Source organism: Neophocaena asiaeorientalis, unplaced genomic scaffold, assembly GCF_003031525.2.
Source record: "Neophocaena asiaeorientalis asiaeorientalis breed wild unplaced genomic scaffold, Neophocaena_asiaeorientalis_V1.1 scaffold391, whole genome shotgun sequence".
Lineage (NCBI taxonomy): Eukaryota > Metazoa > Chordata > Mammalia > Artiodactyla > Phocoenidae > Neophocaena > Neophocaena asiaeorientalis.
Genome location: NW_020174056.1, coordinates 2108024 through 2127517, shown reverse-complemented (window position 1 = coordinate 2127517; position 19494 = coordinate 2108024). Strand labels below are relative to the sequence as shown.

The window sequence follows — 19494 nt, the reverse complement described above, 5'->3', positions numbered from 1 at the left end:
GCCCCCCCACCAAAAAAAAAAAAAAAAAAAAAAAAAAAAAAAAAAAGTTCATATAACATTCCATTGAAGTTAAAACGATTTTGTTAGAATAAACCAGAAAAACAAAAGGTGCTGGTCAGAAATCCAGAAGAATTCACATGAATATTTTTAGTCTTTCACTGAATATTTGAATATTTACTTTGTTAAATGTAAGTAACCAGCTTTCTGGTTTGCTCCCTACAGGATGAAAGTGAGCCGTGCTCCCCTCCCCATACTTTCCTGAAGAGAGTCAAAGGGTGGAGGTTGGGATCAACCTCAGAGAGCCATCATAGTTCTTTGCAATCTGGAATATTCTGCTCCCACTAGAAAGCAGTGTTTCTGGTATCTATACCTAAGAAGAATAATTTCAAAGTGCTTTGGACCATACCTGAAAATTGCACTCAGTGATCCAGAGGTCAATCTTTATTTGGATGGAATGCTTAAGGCCATGTCTCTAGCGTATCCCTTCAAAATGACACAGCCAAAAACAACAACAACAACAAAATGTTTTCTCTCATGGTCTCTCACAAAGGCACAAGAGAGCCTATAACTGCTGTGGAGGCAAAAATTTCACATAAAATACCACCGCATAGTGGTTAAAGGTGCAGACTTTGAGCTCAACAGCCTGGGTTTTATCAATAATTTGGCTTGAAAACTTACTAGCTATGAAGTTTCCCTGCCTCAGTTCCCTCATCTGTAAAATGGGAGTAATGATAATATCACTTCATCATAGGATTAGGTGGGTTAACACTTGTAAGGCATTTAAAAAACAGGACCTGACACATGTATTGATAAATAGAAAACTAACAGTAAAGCTGATTTTGTTAGAACAATTATTATTACTGTTAAAAAGCTAATGCTTAAATAAGAAACATTTTAATGAATATATCCTGATTGGAGAAAGCCTATACATGGTTACCTTGCTTGATTTAAGAACTTTAATTTGTTCTTCAAAAACAGTGTCTTTATTCTTTTCCAGAAAGCCTTCACACTGGTATTCCACCTGAAAACACATGGGAAAATCTCCTTAGCTAATAAACTTTTGAATAGATATGATTGTCATCAACAACAAAAATATTTATTAGGCTCAGGCTATGTGATGGGCTCTCAGTGAAGTGTTATCATTAGTTTATTCTAAGAAACTAGTACCATTCTTAGTAAGAAGCATGTTAACTCTAGAGTAAAACTCCCCAAATATTGTTTTTCCTAGGGAAGAGTGGCAGTGCTGATTAACTGTGATCTAAGATCATCCCAGTTCATGGGTAAGCAGACTCATAAGAAGCTGTTCTCTTCTCTCATGCAGGCCAAAGAGAGCTCCTCCAAGGCTGACCCACTGTATTTCCTTCAAACCTAGCTCACCGTCCCGCAGGGGTAAGTCTCCTCTGGGAGAGAAGAGATAAAAGCTGGAGAGAGGGTCAGAAGGAACAAATGGCTGTCTGGCAGAAAGTTGAAGTGGCGACGATAGATGTAGATGGAGGCTGGGTAAACACTGTATGATCCGGTAAGTAGAACTACGTGAGAATGGACTCTCCCTGCTTCTAGAAGACGTCAGCCATCTACCACTCAGAGTCCCCAGCCTGTACCACAAAGCCATTAGGTGGCCCTGAAGCCATTCCAAGGTCTACAGCTAGGAGCAGGACAGACTCAGAAAACCCTCCTAAAGGGTTCCTAAAGGGGACCATGGGGAGCTTACCAGAAGGCCACCCCACAACCTCCTGGAAATATAAACTAGTGTCATAGCTCCAGATTTTCTGAGTATACTACAGAACCTGTGAAGCAGCAAGTCTGCATGCCTCATTAGTAGGGACCCAATGAATCAATCACAGAGGGTGACACACGTCCACAGTTTCTATTCTGAAACCACTGGGTTTCAGAACCCAGAATCTTTTAGCAGAATCTGAGGCAGCAATCTGTAATCAAACATATTAACATTTCTACATTGAAATATATAAATATCCAGCCTAACTGGGATAAATAAAGACTATAAATAACCTCATGTTAATTCAGGTCAAAAATCAGGCTTAGCCACTAAATGAATTATAAAAAGGCATGGATTTCAGAGTTTCTTAGATTTCAGAATTATAGATAGAGGACTGTAAACATGTATTTATTTCTTAATATAATCCCATTTAGGTTAAAGAAAGAGAAAACCAATAAGCCAACACTTAAGCTTACTTTTCCTAAACGGAGCTAAAGAATGCAAGCTCAGCAAAGAAAAAAATGCTATCTGTTGACTACTGATTTTTTTCCTCTTTGAGCTTAAGTATTCAAAAAGAAAAGAGATAATAAAACTTCCTTACTTTGTCAGCAAAATGCTGGATGATGAAAGCTTTGTTTGATAGACGGGGCTTCTCAAAGAGCGCACATTTGTTCAAATGTGTGTTGTACAATTTTTGGGCCCAAGTGTCATCTGTGCCTTTAGGCATCTACATTCAGGGTGAAAAAAAGAAGAAAACAAGGTGAATATTGTTATGAGATGCTTCTGATGCATCAACCAAGAGACCATGTTTTGGCTTTCCTAACAAATTTTACATCCAGTTTAGGAACTCATTCCTTCCACATTTCTCTCTTAGAGGTCCCAAACCAATGACTAATGAAAAGCTATGACTGAGACCTTCAGCAACTCAACCTGCCTATACCAGAGGTCATCAAATAAATATTCGATATGCTTTTAAAGCAACAAAAGCCTCACAGATGAAAGATGAATATCATGACTATCATGTATTTTTTTAAATTTGTTAAATAAAAATAACATTTGCACACAGTGGGCCATTTATATAATTCAGAAAGGTATAAAATAGAGAATAGTCTCCTCTCACCATTTCCACCAATTTCTTTATCCTTCTGTCTTTAAAGGCATGGACACAAATAGGATTATTCTATAAACTCCTTGCATTTTTTTTTCTTCTTAACAATAGCATTCTTGTATTTATGGCCACTAGGTTGATACTGATTTTTTTTATTATGAAAACTGCCACAATGGCTCCTTTTACACAAAAAGCTTGAATACTTTTGTAAGCATATTCATAGGGTAAATTCTCAGCAGTTCCACGGCTGAGTCAAAAGGTATGTGTATTTAAAATCTTCACAAATATTGTCAAATTTCGTCAAAAATATGTTGTACTAACTCATGCCCTTCATCAAGAGTATATATGCAATAAATGTCAATATGGTGGACTTCCCTGGGGGTCCAGTGGTTGAGACTTTGCCGTCCAATGTAGGGGGTGCAGGTTCGATCCCTGGCTGGGAAGCTAAGATCCCACATGCCTTGTGGCCAAAAAATCAAAACATAAAACAGAAGCAATACTGTAACAAATTCAATAAAGACTTTAAACATGGTCCACATCAAAAACATCGTTAAGGGGCTTCCCTGGTGGCACAGTGCTTGAGAGTCCACCTGCCGATGCAGGGAACACGGGTTCGTGCCCAGGTCCGGGAGGATCCCACATGCCACGGAGCAGCTGGGCCCGTGAGCCATGGCCGCTGAGCCTGCGCTTCCGGAGCCTGTGCTCCGCAACGAGAGAGGCCACAACAGTGAGAGGCCCGCATACCGCCAAAAAAAAAAAAAGTCGTTAAAAAAATATCAAAATGGTATTATCAAATTTAAACTCATTTGATAGGTAAAAAGCAGTATCCCATTTTTGTTTTGATTTACATTTTATTTAATTTCAATCAAGGTAGAGCACCTTTACATGCATTCTTTTTGTTTACTGAAGTATAGTTGACATATAATATTATATTAGTTTTAGTACAATATAGTGATTCAATATTTTTATAGATTATACTCCATGTGAAGTTATTATAAAATATTGGCTATATTCTCTGTGCTGTACATAACATCCTTGTATCTCTTATTTATCTTATAGCTAGTAGTTTGTTCCTCTTAATCCCGCCTTCACCTATCTTGCCCTTCCTCCTAACCATCTTCGCAATGGTAACCACTAGTTTGTTCTCTAGTATCTGTGAAGCTCTTTTTGTTTTCTTACATTCATTTGTTTTATTTTTTAGATTCTACATATACGTGAAAAGATACAGTATTTGTCTTTGCATTCTTAATGTTGCAGGAAATCTGGATTCTTAGGAGGATCAACCTACGTTAAGTGGTAATTTATGGCATATAAATTAAAGAGCAACTAAGACAAAGGATAGGTTATTTGTCTAGGATAACTCAGTTAGCAGTAAAGCTGGGGATCTGATATATTTTCCACATGGTGCATCTTCAAATATTAAAGCTAAAACTCCCTCTCCACCATATATATCAGTACTAAAGAACAACTAGTCAATTTTAAAATTATGGATATTTAGAAGTGTTATTCAAAATGCCTTTTGTACAATTTCTTGCATTTCTTTAACTATATCATACCACTGAACAGAAAGTACCAAATATAAGCATATCAATAACAAAAGTGGCTAAAATTGGTAGTAGTTGTATCTAATGCCAATGAGAAGGGAGATTCTCCTGGTTTCAAATGTATTTTGAACTCTTTGGGTCTAGTGACCCTTCAGAATGCAAGTTAGGGTGACCTACACTTGTTGCCACCATGGCACCTCATGGTATACTAGTGAATCTCTGCTTAAACCCATTTACCATTTGACCTTGATGTATCCATTTTCATATACTAAGTACATCAGAAAACCATACTTACCTTGCATTCCTCATCCAGCAAATCTAGAATGCCCAGTTTAGATTCTATAAGATTAATGCAAGGCTGATTATCATAAAAATCTATGAGTGTCCATGGAATTTGTTCTTTCATATATTCCTCTTGTTCTAATTTGAAGACATGCTGAAATGAAAAAGAAAAAGTTGGCATTACTGCATCACTGTCATAAATAATGTTAGTCAAGAAACATTTATAAAAGGACACCAACATAATTTGAGATAGTCAATGGCTTCTAGCAACAATCTTGGAGAAGCATGACTTACATGCAGAGAACAAAATAAGAAAGCAAATATAAACCGCAGACAGTAAAGCCTCAGCAATATAGGATTTTTGGCAAACAAGAAAATCTAAGTATGTGAATACTTAACTAGCTGATAAATATGGCAGTCTTTTTGATTTTTTGATATATATCCCAAACTGCACTATATACTTTTTGGTCCCTTAAATTATTGCACAGTGTTGCTGACCACATGGGCACAGAAATGTCTTAGCTGGCCTTGAACAACTGTGCAGAGAGGATGCCCTCCAGACTACTGAAACACTCTGGGTGATGCTTGCAGCATAACAAAGTAATTCTCTTAAGGGACTGTGGTGTTGAAGTTCATGTGTCTCAGAATTAGATTAACATTCGGTTGGTCTTTTGTGTCTGCCTTGATTATCCTCCACAGTCAGGGAATCTACGGCTCACTTTTCTGGCTTCTACATCCAAATCTGCAAGCAGCTGCAACCACTATGAATCCATTGCTATTTCTGCTAAATCCTTCTCATCTCCATTGAGAAGCAATGGTTGAAGCATTTAGCAGGAATATGTATTGACTGCCTATCCTAGGCCAGTCACTGCATACCATTAGCAAAATAGACATGGGCTCTGCCCTCATGGACTTTGAAGACTAGTGGGAGAAACAGAAATCAAGTAATCACAAGAAATATAATTACAAACTGTAATAATGTTCCAGAGGAAAATAATGGCGAGCTATGAGAGCAGGAGTCCTTATCCAGTTTGGATACAGGGTGGCGAGGGAAGGCTTCTTTGAGGAAGGGCTGTGTGATCTGAGTTCTTCAGTGAAAGGTAGTTAGGTTGGTCCAGGAGGGAAGGGCAATCCAACCACTGCTGCAGCTCCTGCTTCAAGCTGCGCAGCCAATGAAGCCAACCCATAAATTCTAGTCTCTACAGATGCTAATGACCTCTACTCATTTGTTCTTGGAGGGTTCTGCTTTCTTTCTTGTCTCCTTTGTCACCTTGTTTCCTCTCACACATCTTGCAACTTTTCTGGGAAGATAAGCCCTCTGTGGCTATTACCAGACAACATATATTTCCTAGAACCCAAAACCCCATGAAACTTAGGGGTTACCAAGATTTCTGATGCTTTACTCTCCTCACGCATCCGGAACTTTTCCACTTTATTTTACACTTATTATAATGCTGCTCTTGGCTCATTTACAGCATTTATAGTCTAACCAGCTACAAAAGCTTTAGTTAAAAAAAACAACAACAACCAAACCTGTCATCCATATGAATATTTATGTCATGTTAATCAGAAAGCAAATTTCTTCTGTTCTTTTGATTAATGAGAAGGCAAATAGGGCACCATGTGTCAGCAAGATGCCCTGTCTGATGGTACCAATAATTTCCAAAACAATGAGCCCTATCTTTTAAAAAATTCATTAATTTACATGCAGTGCAGTTTCCACATTGACAACAAAAACACTGCTCCAAACTTAAGAGCCTGTTTCTCATACAAGTCTCTACATTTAGTTTGGAAAAATCCATGGCGCCTCAAAAATTTTCGATTCTCAATTTCCAAAATGACAGGTGGGCGTGAGGTTCAATATGGCAAGAGATCCTTGGTGGATAAGGTAATGCCTCCAAGCACTAAACCTGCCAATCACCATGTTTCTCCTGCCCACTGCCCTACCCACAGCCTCTGCTGAGGGAGCAGTCCTAAGCACCAAATTCTTTACTGTGAGACCCCATGCTCCTAGTCACAGCTAGTCAAGTGCCAGAGATCTCTGATGAACGAATGAACTGGGTTAATCAAATTCTGTTTCTCGGGTATAAAAACTAGGAAACAGGCAATTAACAGTGGAAGCTGATGCTGAAAGAAGTCAAGATGAATGAGAGTTAAACAAGTTAAGAGGATGGGAGCATTCCAACCACTGCTTGGTTCACAGGAAGTGTGAGGTGAGTGAGGAAGCAGAAACCTTGACAAAATATATACAGAACAGAAAAAAAAATATGCCATCTGATAAGAGGGAGTGGAGCAGTTGTGCAGAGAGACGCTAGGATGCAGTGTGAGTGTGTGTGTGTGTGTGTGTGTGTGTGTGTGTGAGAGAGAGAGAGAGAGAGAGAGAGAGAGGAGAAACAGATGGATAGAGACAGAAAGAGGGAAAGAGAAAGGAGAGAGTCAGAAACACACATGCAGAGATATGAGGTCCTTGAGAAATAAACAAATTAGCCAGTCCTTAATAAGGCTGGCACTGGTTCCTTATACTTCTAGTCACCTTGTGCCAAAATATACTGGGAAAGAACAGAAGGCTGTGCCACTGATTAAAATGTTAAGAAACTCAGGAAAACCTTGAGAAAAAATAAAGCTCAATTTAGTCTCTGATAGGTTTTTATTAATGTTCCTTATGCAGAGATGCAAAATACACCAGTCATATTCTTGTAGAAACAGTCATAAGCCTAAGATTTTAAGATCACCTCTACATTATTTCACTGTACTAAGTAGCTTAATTTGCTAAATAAAGGTGGTCCGAATTTTTATCAAAGTAATGCAATATTTTTTGAAAATGAAATAGTTTAAAGGTTTTATGATGACGAGCAACAATCCTTTGTCCTATACCTCCCCAACCCCAGTCTCATTCCCTGGAAGTGACCATTTTTAACTCCCTCAGCTATTTCTTCTGATATTTACCTCTAAAGAATATGCTTACCAGCTATTTTTTAATTTATTCATTTGAAACATTATCTATTGGTTTATTGATATATATACATATAGAAAAGAGAATCTGTCCTGGCTTTCTTGTTCTGACCTCTTGCTAATACAGCAAGTAAGAGTTAAGACAGTCATAACTCCACATATAGTTAGCCTCAGGAACGAACAACTGAAGGATATCCCTGGGATCAAAGTTTTACACCCCCTATATTACTACTTAACACACTTTCGGCTTCTCTCTCTCAATTTATTTGGACCAAGTTTTCACTATTCTCAGACAGCAATCTAAGGATGACCTTGAATCCAATCTGGACCATAAACATCTTTCCAAGGTTGCAGCATTTACTAATCCTAAATTCCTCAGCAGTTTAGCTGTTTTAAACCATAGATAATAATCGTAATTCACAACTTCATTTCTGGAACCAAACTTTAAACACATACTAGAAATTCGAGAGAATAACTTTTGGTAGAATATCATTCAAGCAAGAAAATTCTTACCATATTGAATTGCTGCTGTAGTTTTTCATTTGCATAATTTATGCAGAACTGTTCAAAACTATTTATCTCAAATGTTTCAAATCTGTAAAACCAAAAATAATATGGGAAGAGGAGAAAAAGGAAGAAATAACTTTTAAAAAATATTCAAAATGTGCAAATCAGAAAGAAAGAAATAGGAAATTCCTCAACATTGTGAAACTTTCTTTCCACATCAGTGAAGATAAATAAGGGTTTTTAACTCAGTAACATGAAATATGTACCCAGCAGATAAGCATCAGCCAGGTGGTAGAGAGATTTTTTTAAAGGCTGCAGCCTATGGATGCGTCTAACAGTATATGCTTTGGACGGCATATTCACCCTCAAGTAGGGAACGATCAGAATTACGATAAAGCCATTGCTCTTGTCAGGTCACAGATGCACAGTGTCTATATACACATAGAAAGGAACGGGGAATAGAAATTTCATACACTCCTTTGAAAAACTGAACCAGATAATGAAAAAGGCATCGTACAGCGCAAATGTACAGGAAGGGTTTTAACATTAAAGAAAGGTACCCAGAGAAGGCAAACTAGCAAATGAAATTAGACTTTTAAAAATTCTCTTCTAATTTTCCCTTCTCCTCACCAGTAGGAAACATAATCAAATACCCACTTAGAGTTACTAGATAGTCTCTAGAAAGAAATGCTCAGACCACTAAGCCAAATACACTTACCCATAAATGTCCAGCACGCCAATAAAAGAGTGCTGTTTGACAGCAGAATGGAGAACCTGATTGACATGATCTACAATCCAGTTAAAGAGCTTGGCATAGATGTGCTTGGCCAGTGCATCACGGGCATTCGTGGCCTGCAGCTTGGAGATGGGCTTGATGTATGTCTCCGCGGCAGTAGCCAGCTTCCGATGGCAGAGCCAGTGACACATCTCCTCAAAGTCCACAGCCATGAGGTCACAGAAGATGCTGAGAGGTTCATGCTTGGGCTGCCAAAAGAGAATGGGTTATTTCCTAGGACCAGATCAATTAAGCAAAAATTTACTAAAAAATACTAACGAAGAGGGAACAATTAAAACCCCACAATTTCTTTGTTATAACAAACACCAAGATCACCTGAAGCTGATCAATGATAATCACAATCATCCATCAAACCAGCATCTAGGCAGCATTTCGTAATCTCTTCTAGGGCTCATTTTTAAAATTACCTCTTCCTTTGTTTCCTGACAGTACTTGTTTGGATCTCTCTTCAGGCACATTCAGTCAGTCAGTCAGTCAGAAAATGAGTCAGCTTGTCTACAAATGTTTACTGAGCGTCTATTATATGCCAGCAAACAAAAACAGACATGTACCCTGTCCTCCTAGAACTTAGAGTCACTAGGGGAAATAGGTGTTAACTAAATGATTGCTCCCTAAAATTAAAATTACTACAAAGGAGGACACTATACTAAGATGCTATGTGAAAGGAGAATGCCCTATTGAGGGAGGCAGGAGACAGGGCCTTGAGAAATGGAGTTGAGATCTGAAGGATGAGAAGGTGTTAACTTGGTGAAAGGGTCTTCCAAGCTGAGGGGACATCTGGTATAGAAGTCCTGTGGTGGGAGGGAAACCAGAGATGTGAGGGATTGAAGCTGAGTGAGGGAGAAAATATATGAGATGAAGCCAGAGGCTATACTCTGGCTGGTCTTTCCGCTAAGAGCAATGGGGGCCCATGGGGGAGGTACTGAAGGGTTATAAACAGTTAACCTGATGGTTATTTGTGTGACTTCTTAGACTAGAATCTCTAATCTAAGCATCCCCTGTATCACCTACAGGGATCCCTGTATCCCCTACAGCTGTCTTCCACAGGCTTTGCATGAGTAGGCATTCAATAAATACTTGTTTAATTTAACCCATGTTAGTGCATTATATTTTTCAACATCTTCACTCACACGTTTCAACTGCACCTGATAACATTCCTGGGGAATAGGTAGGGTGAACACTCATCTCTAATTTATAAATGAGGAAATAAGATCCAAGAGAATAGTTCGTTGAAAATCACACAACCAGGGACTTCCCTGGTGGTCCAGTGGCTAAGGCTCCATGCTTCCAACGCAGGAGGCTCAGGTTTGATCCCTAGTCAGGGAACTAGACCCCACATGCGGCAACTAAGAGTTCGCATGCCGCAAGTACAGATCCCGCATGCCACAACTAAGACCCGGCACAGCCAAATAAATAAATAAATATTTTTAAAAAAATATCACACAACAAGTTTATGTCAGAATTCCCATTAGAACCTGGGTCTCCTGACAGCCTCATCCCCTGACCCTTCCCACTGAAGCAGTCCCTTCCTTCTTTCATCTCCCCTCCTCCCAAGTAATCACTTCAGATACAAATCACCACCATTACCAACAACATGGATCAACTCCCTTAAATAAGCAGCTTATTTCATTCATTTATATACATGAATGGTGTGACATCATTTAGAAGTGGATCAGCACTCTCTAAACATTCTATTAGATCAACATTGTTAACTGTTTTGTTCAAATTTTCTATAACTTAACTAATTTTTGGATTTCTTTACCTATCAATAATTTAGAGAGGTCAGTAATATCCCACTATGACGGATTTGTCTTTTTTTTAACATCTTTATTGGAGTATAATTGCTTTACAATGGTGTGTCAGTTTCTGCTTTATAACAAAGTGAATCAGTTATACATATACATCTCTTCCCTCTTGCGTCTCCCTCCCTCCCACTCTCCCTATCCCACCCCTCTAGGTGGTCACAAAGCACCGAGCTGATCTCCCTGGGCTATGCGGGGATGTGGCATATATACACAATGGAATATTACTCAGCCATAAAAAGGAATGAAACTGAGTTATTTGTAGTGAGGTGGATGGACCTAGAGACTGTCATACAGAGTGAAGTAAGTCAGAAACAGAAAAACAAATACCGTATGCTAACACATACACATGGAATCTAAAAAAAAAAAAAGAAAATGGTCAGAAGAACCTAGGGGCAAGACGGGAATAAAGATGCAGAGCTACTAGAGAACGGACTTGAGGATACGCGGAGGGGGAAGGGTAAGTTGTGACAAAGTGAGAGAGTGACATGGACATATATACACTACCAAATGTAAAATAGATAGGTAGTGGGAAGCAGCCGCATAGCACAGGGAGATCATCTCGGTGCTCTGTGACCACCTAGAGGGGTGGGATAGCGAGGGTGGGAGGTAGGGAGATGCAAGAGGGAAGAGATATGGGGACATATGTATATGTATAACTGATTCGCTTTGTTATAAAGCAGAAACTAATACACCATTGTAAAGCAATTATACCCCAATAAAGATGTTAAAAAATATATAAAAAAATAATGATAGTGAAGATGATCCAGGACCTCGGAAAAAGAATGGAGGCAAAGATTGAGAAGATGCAAGAAATGTTTAACAAAGACCTAGAAGAATTAAAGAACAAACAAACAGAGATGAACAATACAATAACTGAATTGAAAACTACATTAGAAGGAATCAATAGCAGAATAACTGAGGCAGAAGAACAGATAAGTGATCTGGAAGACAGAATGGTGGAATTCACTGTTGCAGAACAGAATCAAGAAAAAAGAATGAAAAGAAATGAAGACAGCCTAAGAGACCTCTGGGACAACATTAAATGCAACAACGTTCGCATTATAGGGGTCCCAAAAGGGGAAGAGAGAGAGAAAGAACCCGAGGAAATATGTGAAGAGATTATAGTCGAAAACTTCCCTAACATGGGAAAGGAAATAGCCACCCAAGTCCAGGAAGCACAGAGAGTCCCATACAGGATAAACCCAAGGAGAAACATGCCTAGACACACAGTAATCAAATTGGCAAAAATTAAAGACAAAGAAAAATTATTGAAAGCAGCAAGGGAAAAACGACAAATAACATACAAGGGAACTCCCATAAGGTTAACAGCTGATTTCTCAGCAGAAACTCTACAAGCCAGAAGGGAGTGGCATGACATATTTAAAGTGATGAAATGGAAGAAACTACAACCAAGATGACTCTACCCGGCAAGGATCTCATTCAGATTCGATGGAGAAATCAAAAGCTTTACAGACAAACAAAAGGTAAGAGAATTCAGCAACCACAAAACCACCTCTACAACAAATGCTAAAGGAACTTCTCTAAGTGGGAAACACAAGAGAAGAAAAGGACCTACAAAAACAAACCCAAAACAATTAATAAAATGGTCATAGGAACCTACATATCGATAATTACCTTAAAAGTGAATGGATTAAATGCTCCAACCAAAAGACAGAGGCTTGCTGAATGAATACAAAAACAAGACCCATATATATGCTGTCTACAAGAGACCCACTTCAGACCTAGGGACACATACAGACTGAAAGTTGGGGGATGGAAAAAGATATTCCATGCAAATGGAAATCAAAACAAAGCTGGAGTAGCAATACTCATATCAGATAAAACAGACTTTAAAATAAAGAATGTTACAAGAGACAAGGAAGGACACTACATAATGATCAAGGGATCAATCCAAGAAGATGATATAACAATTATAAATATATGTGCACCCAACATAGGAGCACCTCAATACATAAGGCAACTGCTAACAGCTATAAAAGAGGAAATTGACAGTAACACAATAATAGTGGGGGACTTTAACACCTCACTTACACCAATGGACAGATCATGTAAACAGAAAATTAGTAAGGAAACAGAAGCTTTAAATGACACAATAGACCAGATAGATTTAATTGATATTTATAGGACATTCCATCCAAAACCAGCAGATTACACTTTCTTCTCAATTGCGCACAGAATATTCTCCAGAATTGATCACATCTTGGGTCACAAGTCAAGCCTAAGTAAATTTAAGAAAACTGAAATCATATCAAGCATCTTTTCTGGCCACAGCGCTATGAGATTAGAAATCAATTACAGGGAAAAGAACATCAAAAACACAAACATGTGGAGGCTAAACAATACTTTACTAAATAACTAAGAGATCACTGAAGAAATCAAAGAGGAAATCAAAAACTACCTAGAGACAAATGACAATGAAAACATGATGATCCAAAACCTATGGGATGCAGCAAAAGCAGTTCTAAGAGGGAAGTTTATAGCAATACAATCCTACCTCAAGAAACAACAAACATCTCAATCAAACAATCTAACCTTACACCTAAAGGAACTAGAGAAAGAAGAACAAACAAAACCCAAAGTTAGCAGAAGGAAAGAAATCATAAAGATCAGAGCAGAAATAAATGAAATAGAAACAAAGAAAAAAATAGCAAAGATCAATAAAACTAAAAGCTGGTTATTTGAGAAGATAAACCAAATTGATAAACCATTAGCCAGACTCATCAAGAAAAAGAGGGAGAGGACTCAAATCATTAAAATTAGAAATGAAAAAGGAGAAGTTACAACAGACACCACAGAAATACAAAGCATCCTAAGAGACTACTACAAGCAACTCTATGCCAATAAAATGGACAACCTGGAAGAAACGGACAAATTCTGACAGAGGTATAACCTTCCAAGACTGAACCAGGAAGAAATAGAAAATATGAACAGACCAATCACAAGTAATGAAATTGAAACTGTGATTAAAAATCTTCCAACAAACAAAAGTCCAGGACCAGATGGCTTCACAGGTGTATTCTATCAAACATTTAGAGAAGAGCTAACACTCATCCTTTTCAAACTCTTCCAAAAAATTGCAGAGGAAGGAACACTCCCAAACTCATTCTATGAGACCACCATCACCCTGATACCAAAAGCAGACAAAGATACTACAAAAAAAAGGAAATTACAGACCAATATCATTGATGAATATAGATGCAAAAATCCTCAACAAAATACTAGCAAACAGAATCCAACAACACATTAAAAGGATTATACACCATGATCAAGTGGGATTTATCCCAGGGATGCAAGGATTCTTCAATGTACAGAAATCACTCAATGTGATACACCATATTAACAAATTGAAAACTAAAACATGATCATCTCAACAGATGCAGAAAAAGCTTTTGACAAAATTCAACACCCATTTATGATAAAAACTCTCCAGAAAGTAGGTATAGAGGGAACCTACCTCAACATAATAAAGGCCATATACAACAAACACACAGCAAACATCATTCTTTATGGTGAAAAACTGAAAGCATTTCCTCTCAGATCAGGAACAAGACAAGGATGTCCACTCTCACCACTATTATTCAGCATAGTTTTGGAAGTCCTAGCCACAGCAATCAGAGAAGAGAAAGAAATAAAAGGAATACAAATTGGAAAAGAAGGAGTAACACTGTCACTGTTTGCAGATGACATGATACTATAGGTAGAGAAAAAGATGCCACCAGAAAACTACTAGAGCTAATTAATGAATTTGGTAAAGTTGCAGGATAAAAAATTCATGCACAGAAATCTCTTGCATTCCTATATACTAATGATGAAAAATCTGAAAGAGAAGTTAAGGAAACACTCCCATTTTTAACAAAAAGAATAGAATACCTAGGAATAAACCTACCTAGAGAGACAAAAGTGTGTGTGTGTGTGTGTGTGTGTGTGTGTGTGTGTGATGAATTGGGAGATTGGGATTGACATGTATACACTGATATGTATAAAATGGATGACTAATAAGAACCTGCTGTATAAATAAATAAATAAAATTCAAAATAAAAATACATAGTGACTCTATCTCCAGTATTGCTTTTGGCCTCAAAGTCTTTGTTGTCCAGTATCAATACAGGTCTGCCAGTTTTTTTCTAGCTATTATGGTGTGTGTTTTCTAAACCTTTTACTTTCGAACTATCTGTATCTTTATGTGTTAGGAATGCATCTTTCAAAAGTACATACCTGAATTCTAAAACCAGTCTGACAATCCATATTAGCTGAAACAGTGGTTCATTTGTAATTATTTCTACCTTCTTTTGTGCCTTTACTTGTCCCACCTTTTCTAAAATTTTCTCTATCTCTCTTGCTATATTTGGATTATTTTTTTCAGTTAATTTTTCTCTCTACTAGTTCGAAAGGTTTACCTTCTGTTTCTATTTTTATGATAGAAGCATTAAGTTACATTAGTTAACTCAGTGTAATTAACTAACACAAACTCCAAACACTCCATCCCAATCTATAAGCTTTGTTATCCAGTACTTTAGTTCCATCTTTTTGCAGGGAAGGAGGGCCTGGTGATTCACTTAATTTTTTTTAAACTTTTTATTTTGAACTAATTTCAGACTAACAGAAAAGTTGCAAGAAGAGTACTAAGAATTCCCTTCACCCAGATTCCCTAAATATTAATATTTTACCAAGTTGGCTTGCATCATTCTCTTTCTTGCTCTTTCACGTACATATACATACATGTTATTTTTTCAGAACCTTTTGAGAGCATGTTACAAACATAATGCCCTTTTGGTTCTAAATATTTCACTGTTTATTTCCTAAAATCCAAAAACATTATCTTATAAAACTATAGTATAGTGAGTAAAATCAGGAAATTAGCAATGATACAACCCTATTACCTAGCCTGCAGATCTAATTCAAATTTTGCTGATTGACCTAATAATGTCCTCTGAGGGCAGGCTGGGGGGGGGCCACATTTCTGTGGTCCAGGATCCAATCTAGGTTTATACATTGAATTTAGTCATCTTGTTTCATTAATCACCTTTAATTTGAATAGCTCTTCACTCTTTTTTTTTTGTCTTTTGAGAACTTGACATTTTAGAAGAATAGTATGTCTCTCAGTTTGGGTCTGTATTATGTTGCCTCAGATTTGGGCCATGCCTTTTTGGCCGGAATGCTAGAGAAGTGATGTGGCACCCTCCTCAGGGTGCTGCATCAGAACTCATGTGATGCTGACTGGTTGCTTGGTTAAGGGAGTAGCTGCCAGGTTTCTCCACTACCTTTCCCTCTGTAATGAATAAGTATTTTGTGGCCCAATACACTAGTCATCATTATTATTCTTTTAATTAATCAAATTTTATCTACATTTGCCCATACTTTACTAGTTTATTTATTTTAAAAACATTTTATTTATTTATGGCTGTGTTGGGTCTTCGCTGCTACGTGTGGGCCCTCTCCAGTTGTGGCGAGCCAAGGCCACTCCCTGCCACAGTGCGTGGGCCTCTCATTGTGGTTGCCTCTCCCGTTGCAAAGCATGGGCTCTAGGTGCACGGGCTTCAGTACTTGTGGCTCATGGGCCTAGCTGCTCCGTGGCATGTGGGATCTTCCCGGACCAGGGCTCAAACCTGTGTCCCCTGCATTGGCAGGCACATTCCCAACCACTGCGCCACCAGGGAAGCCCTTTACTAGTTTATTGATTCACCATTTCTTCTGGAATTTTAGATCTTGTATCTGGATCCCTTTCCTTCTGCCTAAACTATGTCTTTTAATATTTCCTTTAGTGAGGGCCTATTGGTGACAAATTCTCACAAGTTTCTATTTGTCTGAAAACACCTCTGTTTTTTTCCTCATTGTAGAAAGGTATGTTTACTGGATATGCAGTTCTAAGTTAGTAGTTATTTACTCTAGAACACTGATGATAGTCCCCTGTTTTCTGGCTCCTATTACTGCAGTTGGCAAGTGAGCTATCAGTTTAATTGCTACTTCAAGAGTAGTATGTCTTATTTCTCTCCTGTTTCAAGATTTTTCTCTTCGCCTCTGGTAGCATTACGGTGTGCCTAGGTGTGGATTTCTTTTTATTTATCCTAACTGGGATTTTTTGGCCTTTCCAAATCTGTGGTGTAGTGTCATTTTCACAAGTTCTGAAATTTGTTAGTAATTACCTCTTCAAACATTATGTCTGCCTCATTCTCTTCTTTCTCTCCCTTAGGAATTCTCATTATATTAAAATTAGATTTTATTACTCCATCCTTCAGTGTCTTTTAACTATTGTTAAGGGCTCCAGCTTGGGGCCCATGTTGCACCATTTCTTCACTTCTGTCTTCCAGCTCATCACTTCCCTACTCAGTTGTGTCAAATATGCTATTAATTTCTTTCAGCATTATTAGTAGGTTTGACTCTGTTCTCTGTTGTTTCACCTAGCTCTATTTTGTTTTACCATGGGATTTGAGATTTTTGACTGTGAGCCAATATCTCTTGTAACTTTTCTTCTGGGACTCTGTTGAGTCCTGGATTGAAGGTGGATTTGCATTTGCTTCTGCCAGGCATCCAGGGCACTACCAATCCAGGACCAATTTAAACTAAGTTTTGTGTATGTGGCTTTTGAGGACCATCCAGGAACTATGAAATCAGACTGGGAAGTATGTGTGAGGGTCAGTTTATTGTTATAACTTTTTAAGGAACTATATTTTCCCCCTCCACTTAGCTTTGAGACTTGCTTTTTCTTTGTACTCTTGGAGAGTGTGGTGAGCAAATTCCTCATTTAGGGTCTCAGCTTTAGCCAGAAGTTTTCCTTCCTGTTCCCCTGTTTATACGAGTCCTAGGCTTTGTTTTTTTGTCTTCTGCACCCCATTTGGCTATGAAAACTGAAGCTCAACGTCACTGGGTTCAGCAAACGCCCTCCAAGTGAGTCTTAGTTTCAGAGTTCTGCTTCATTCTCTGAGTTCCTGTTTTCACTCAGTTTATGGCCTCTGAGAAGTTCTTATGTATTTATTAAAAATATTTTAAAATATAATTTATCCAGCATGAAGCTCAATCAGAGCAACCAGTCCAAAACTGCTAGAAAAGAAAGTCTCTTTCATTTTACAGATGAGCAAACTGAGGTTCAGAAAAGCTAAGTAACTCACCCCAAAACAGAGAGAGTAAATAGTAAAGTTGGAATTGAACCCAGGCAGAGACACTGAAACACGTATTTCAAAACTAAAGTCTAATTTACCCAAATTTAAGTCACATGAATTAATCTACATGTAGATTTGCAAATATCAACTTGGGTGTCCTAAGAGTGAAACATGAATCTCAAAATTGTTTCCTATTATACTCCTTGAGGAAGCAGGATGGAAAAAGAATTATATTAAAACTGCCTCCATTTTAATAAAGTTAAAAATACCTAATATATACTGTATATGTACGTGTGTGTAAGTGTGAGTGTGTGTATGTGTGTGATCTTTGATGGTGGTGATCAGAAAATACCACAAATCACAAATGCCCAATGAGAACAATCTGAGACTGTTACAGTTTAAACAAATGAACTGAATTTTAATGCTCAGTGTGTAGTTATCACTATGTGCGGAAGAATATATAAATCATAGTGAAGATGCCCTATCTCCCCAGCCATCTAATTCTTCTTCCCAGGAGTAACCACTTTTAACAGTTTCTTCAGTAACTTTTAAACCATATTACATTTCCACAGCTGAGGAGACAAATGAACTTACCAATTCTGCTATGTGAGCCACGGGCCAAATGAGCCCTTCTCTCTAGTCTCACCAATCCAACTTTCACATCTAATATTTCCCACTGCTGTTTATCAGACATATATCCAAGTTCTCTCCTCCCCTCCCTCCGCGCCCCCCACCCCAATCACTGTGCACCAGGGATCTGAATCCACTTTTCTTTGTTTACAATTCAAGATTCTACTCTGCATAGTGTATCTGTCTAATAATTACCTCTCTGATAGTTACTAATGTTAGTTAATAGAGAGACTTCAAACACATGGTTTCCATAAAGAATCAACAAAACTAAAATATAAATCAACTGTCATCACACGAAGCTTGCTCTGAACTTACAGGGATTGTGCAGCTGTCTGAATCTCGAGACATAAATCCAACATTGCCTAAGTGAAGGATGCCAGCAAGTATTCGGAAAATTCCCATCTGATAAGATTCACTAATTCCTGAAACAGCAGAGTAAATGAACAAGTGATCAATTTCAGAACAGGAACTAAACAATTATAGCAGACAATTTTAAGCCCATCTTTAACCCTTGAATAATGCCAGATGTTGTACACATTATAATGTGTCATAGTTAACAACACTTTCATCTTTGTTGACATTAACACATAATGCGCTTTAGCATTATGGTTGAGAGCATGGGCTGTGGAATGAGACAGACCTCAGCTTGAGGCCTGGCTCTGCTCCTGACCTGCCATCTGACATTGGCAGATAACTTCACCCTTCTATTCTTCTGTTTTCTCATTTGAGATACAGGGACAATAGGGACTATCTCAAAGGGAGTTTGTAAACATTAAATAAGAAAATGCACATAGTAAACTTAACACACTATGTGACACATGGTAGGTGCTAAACAAACTATCACCATCACTGTCACACAATGAATTTAAGTATCTCATTAACATTATTACCTTTTCTATTTATCTCTACTCCAAATGCAAGTTGTAGCCCAATAAGGCTGTTTTAAGTCAGATTATTTGATTACTTCTTCTAACTACAGACCAAATATAAGTCAAAGAGACGCCAAGATTAGAAGTGCTCAGGCTGGTGTTGCAC

At 37.9% G+C, this 19494-nt stretch overlaps 1 protein-coding gene across 9 annotated transcripts in view; it reads right to left on the bottom strand.

Annotated features, from left to right (window-relative positions):
- MYO5A (myosin VA) overlaps positions 1 to 19494 on the bottom strand; it is a 180912-nt gene that overhangs the window by 75864 nt on the left and 85554 nt on the right. For all 9 annotated transcript variants that reach the window (XM_024754316.1, XM_024754322.1, XM_024754325.1 and 6 more), the window contains 6 exons: positions 18775 to 18881; positions 8829 to 9094; positions 8117 to 8198; positions 4665 to 4805; positions 2319 to 2444; positions 938 to 1021 (listed from right to left, as the gene is read on the bottom strand). In XM_024754316.1, the coding sequence (XP_024610084.1) occupies positions 938 to 1021; positions 2319 to 2444; positions 4665 to 4805; positions 8117 to 8198; positions 8829 to 9094; positions 18775 to 18881 (806 nt within the window). The remainder of the gene's footprint in view (positions 1 to 937; positions 1022 to 2318; positions 2445 to 4664; positions 4806 to 8116; positions 8199 to 8828; positions 9095 to 18774; positions 18882 to 19494) is intronic.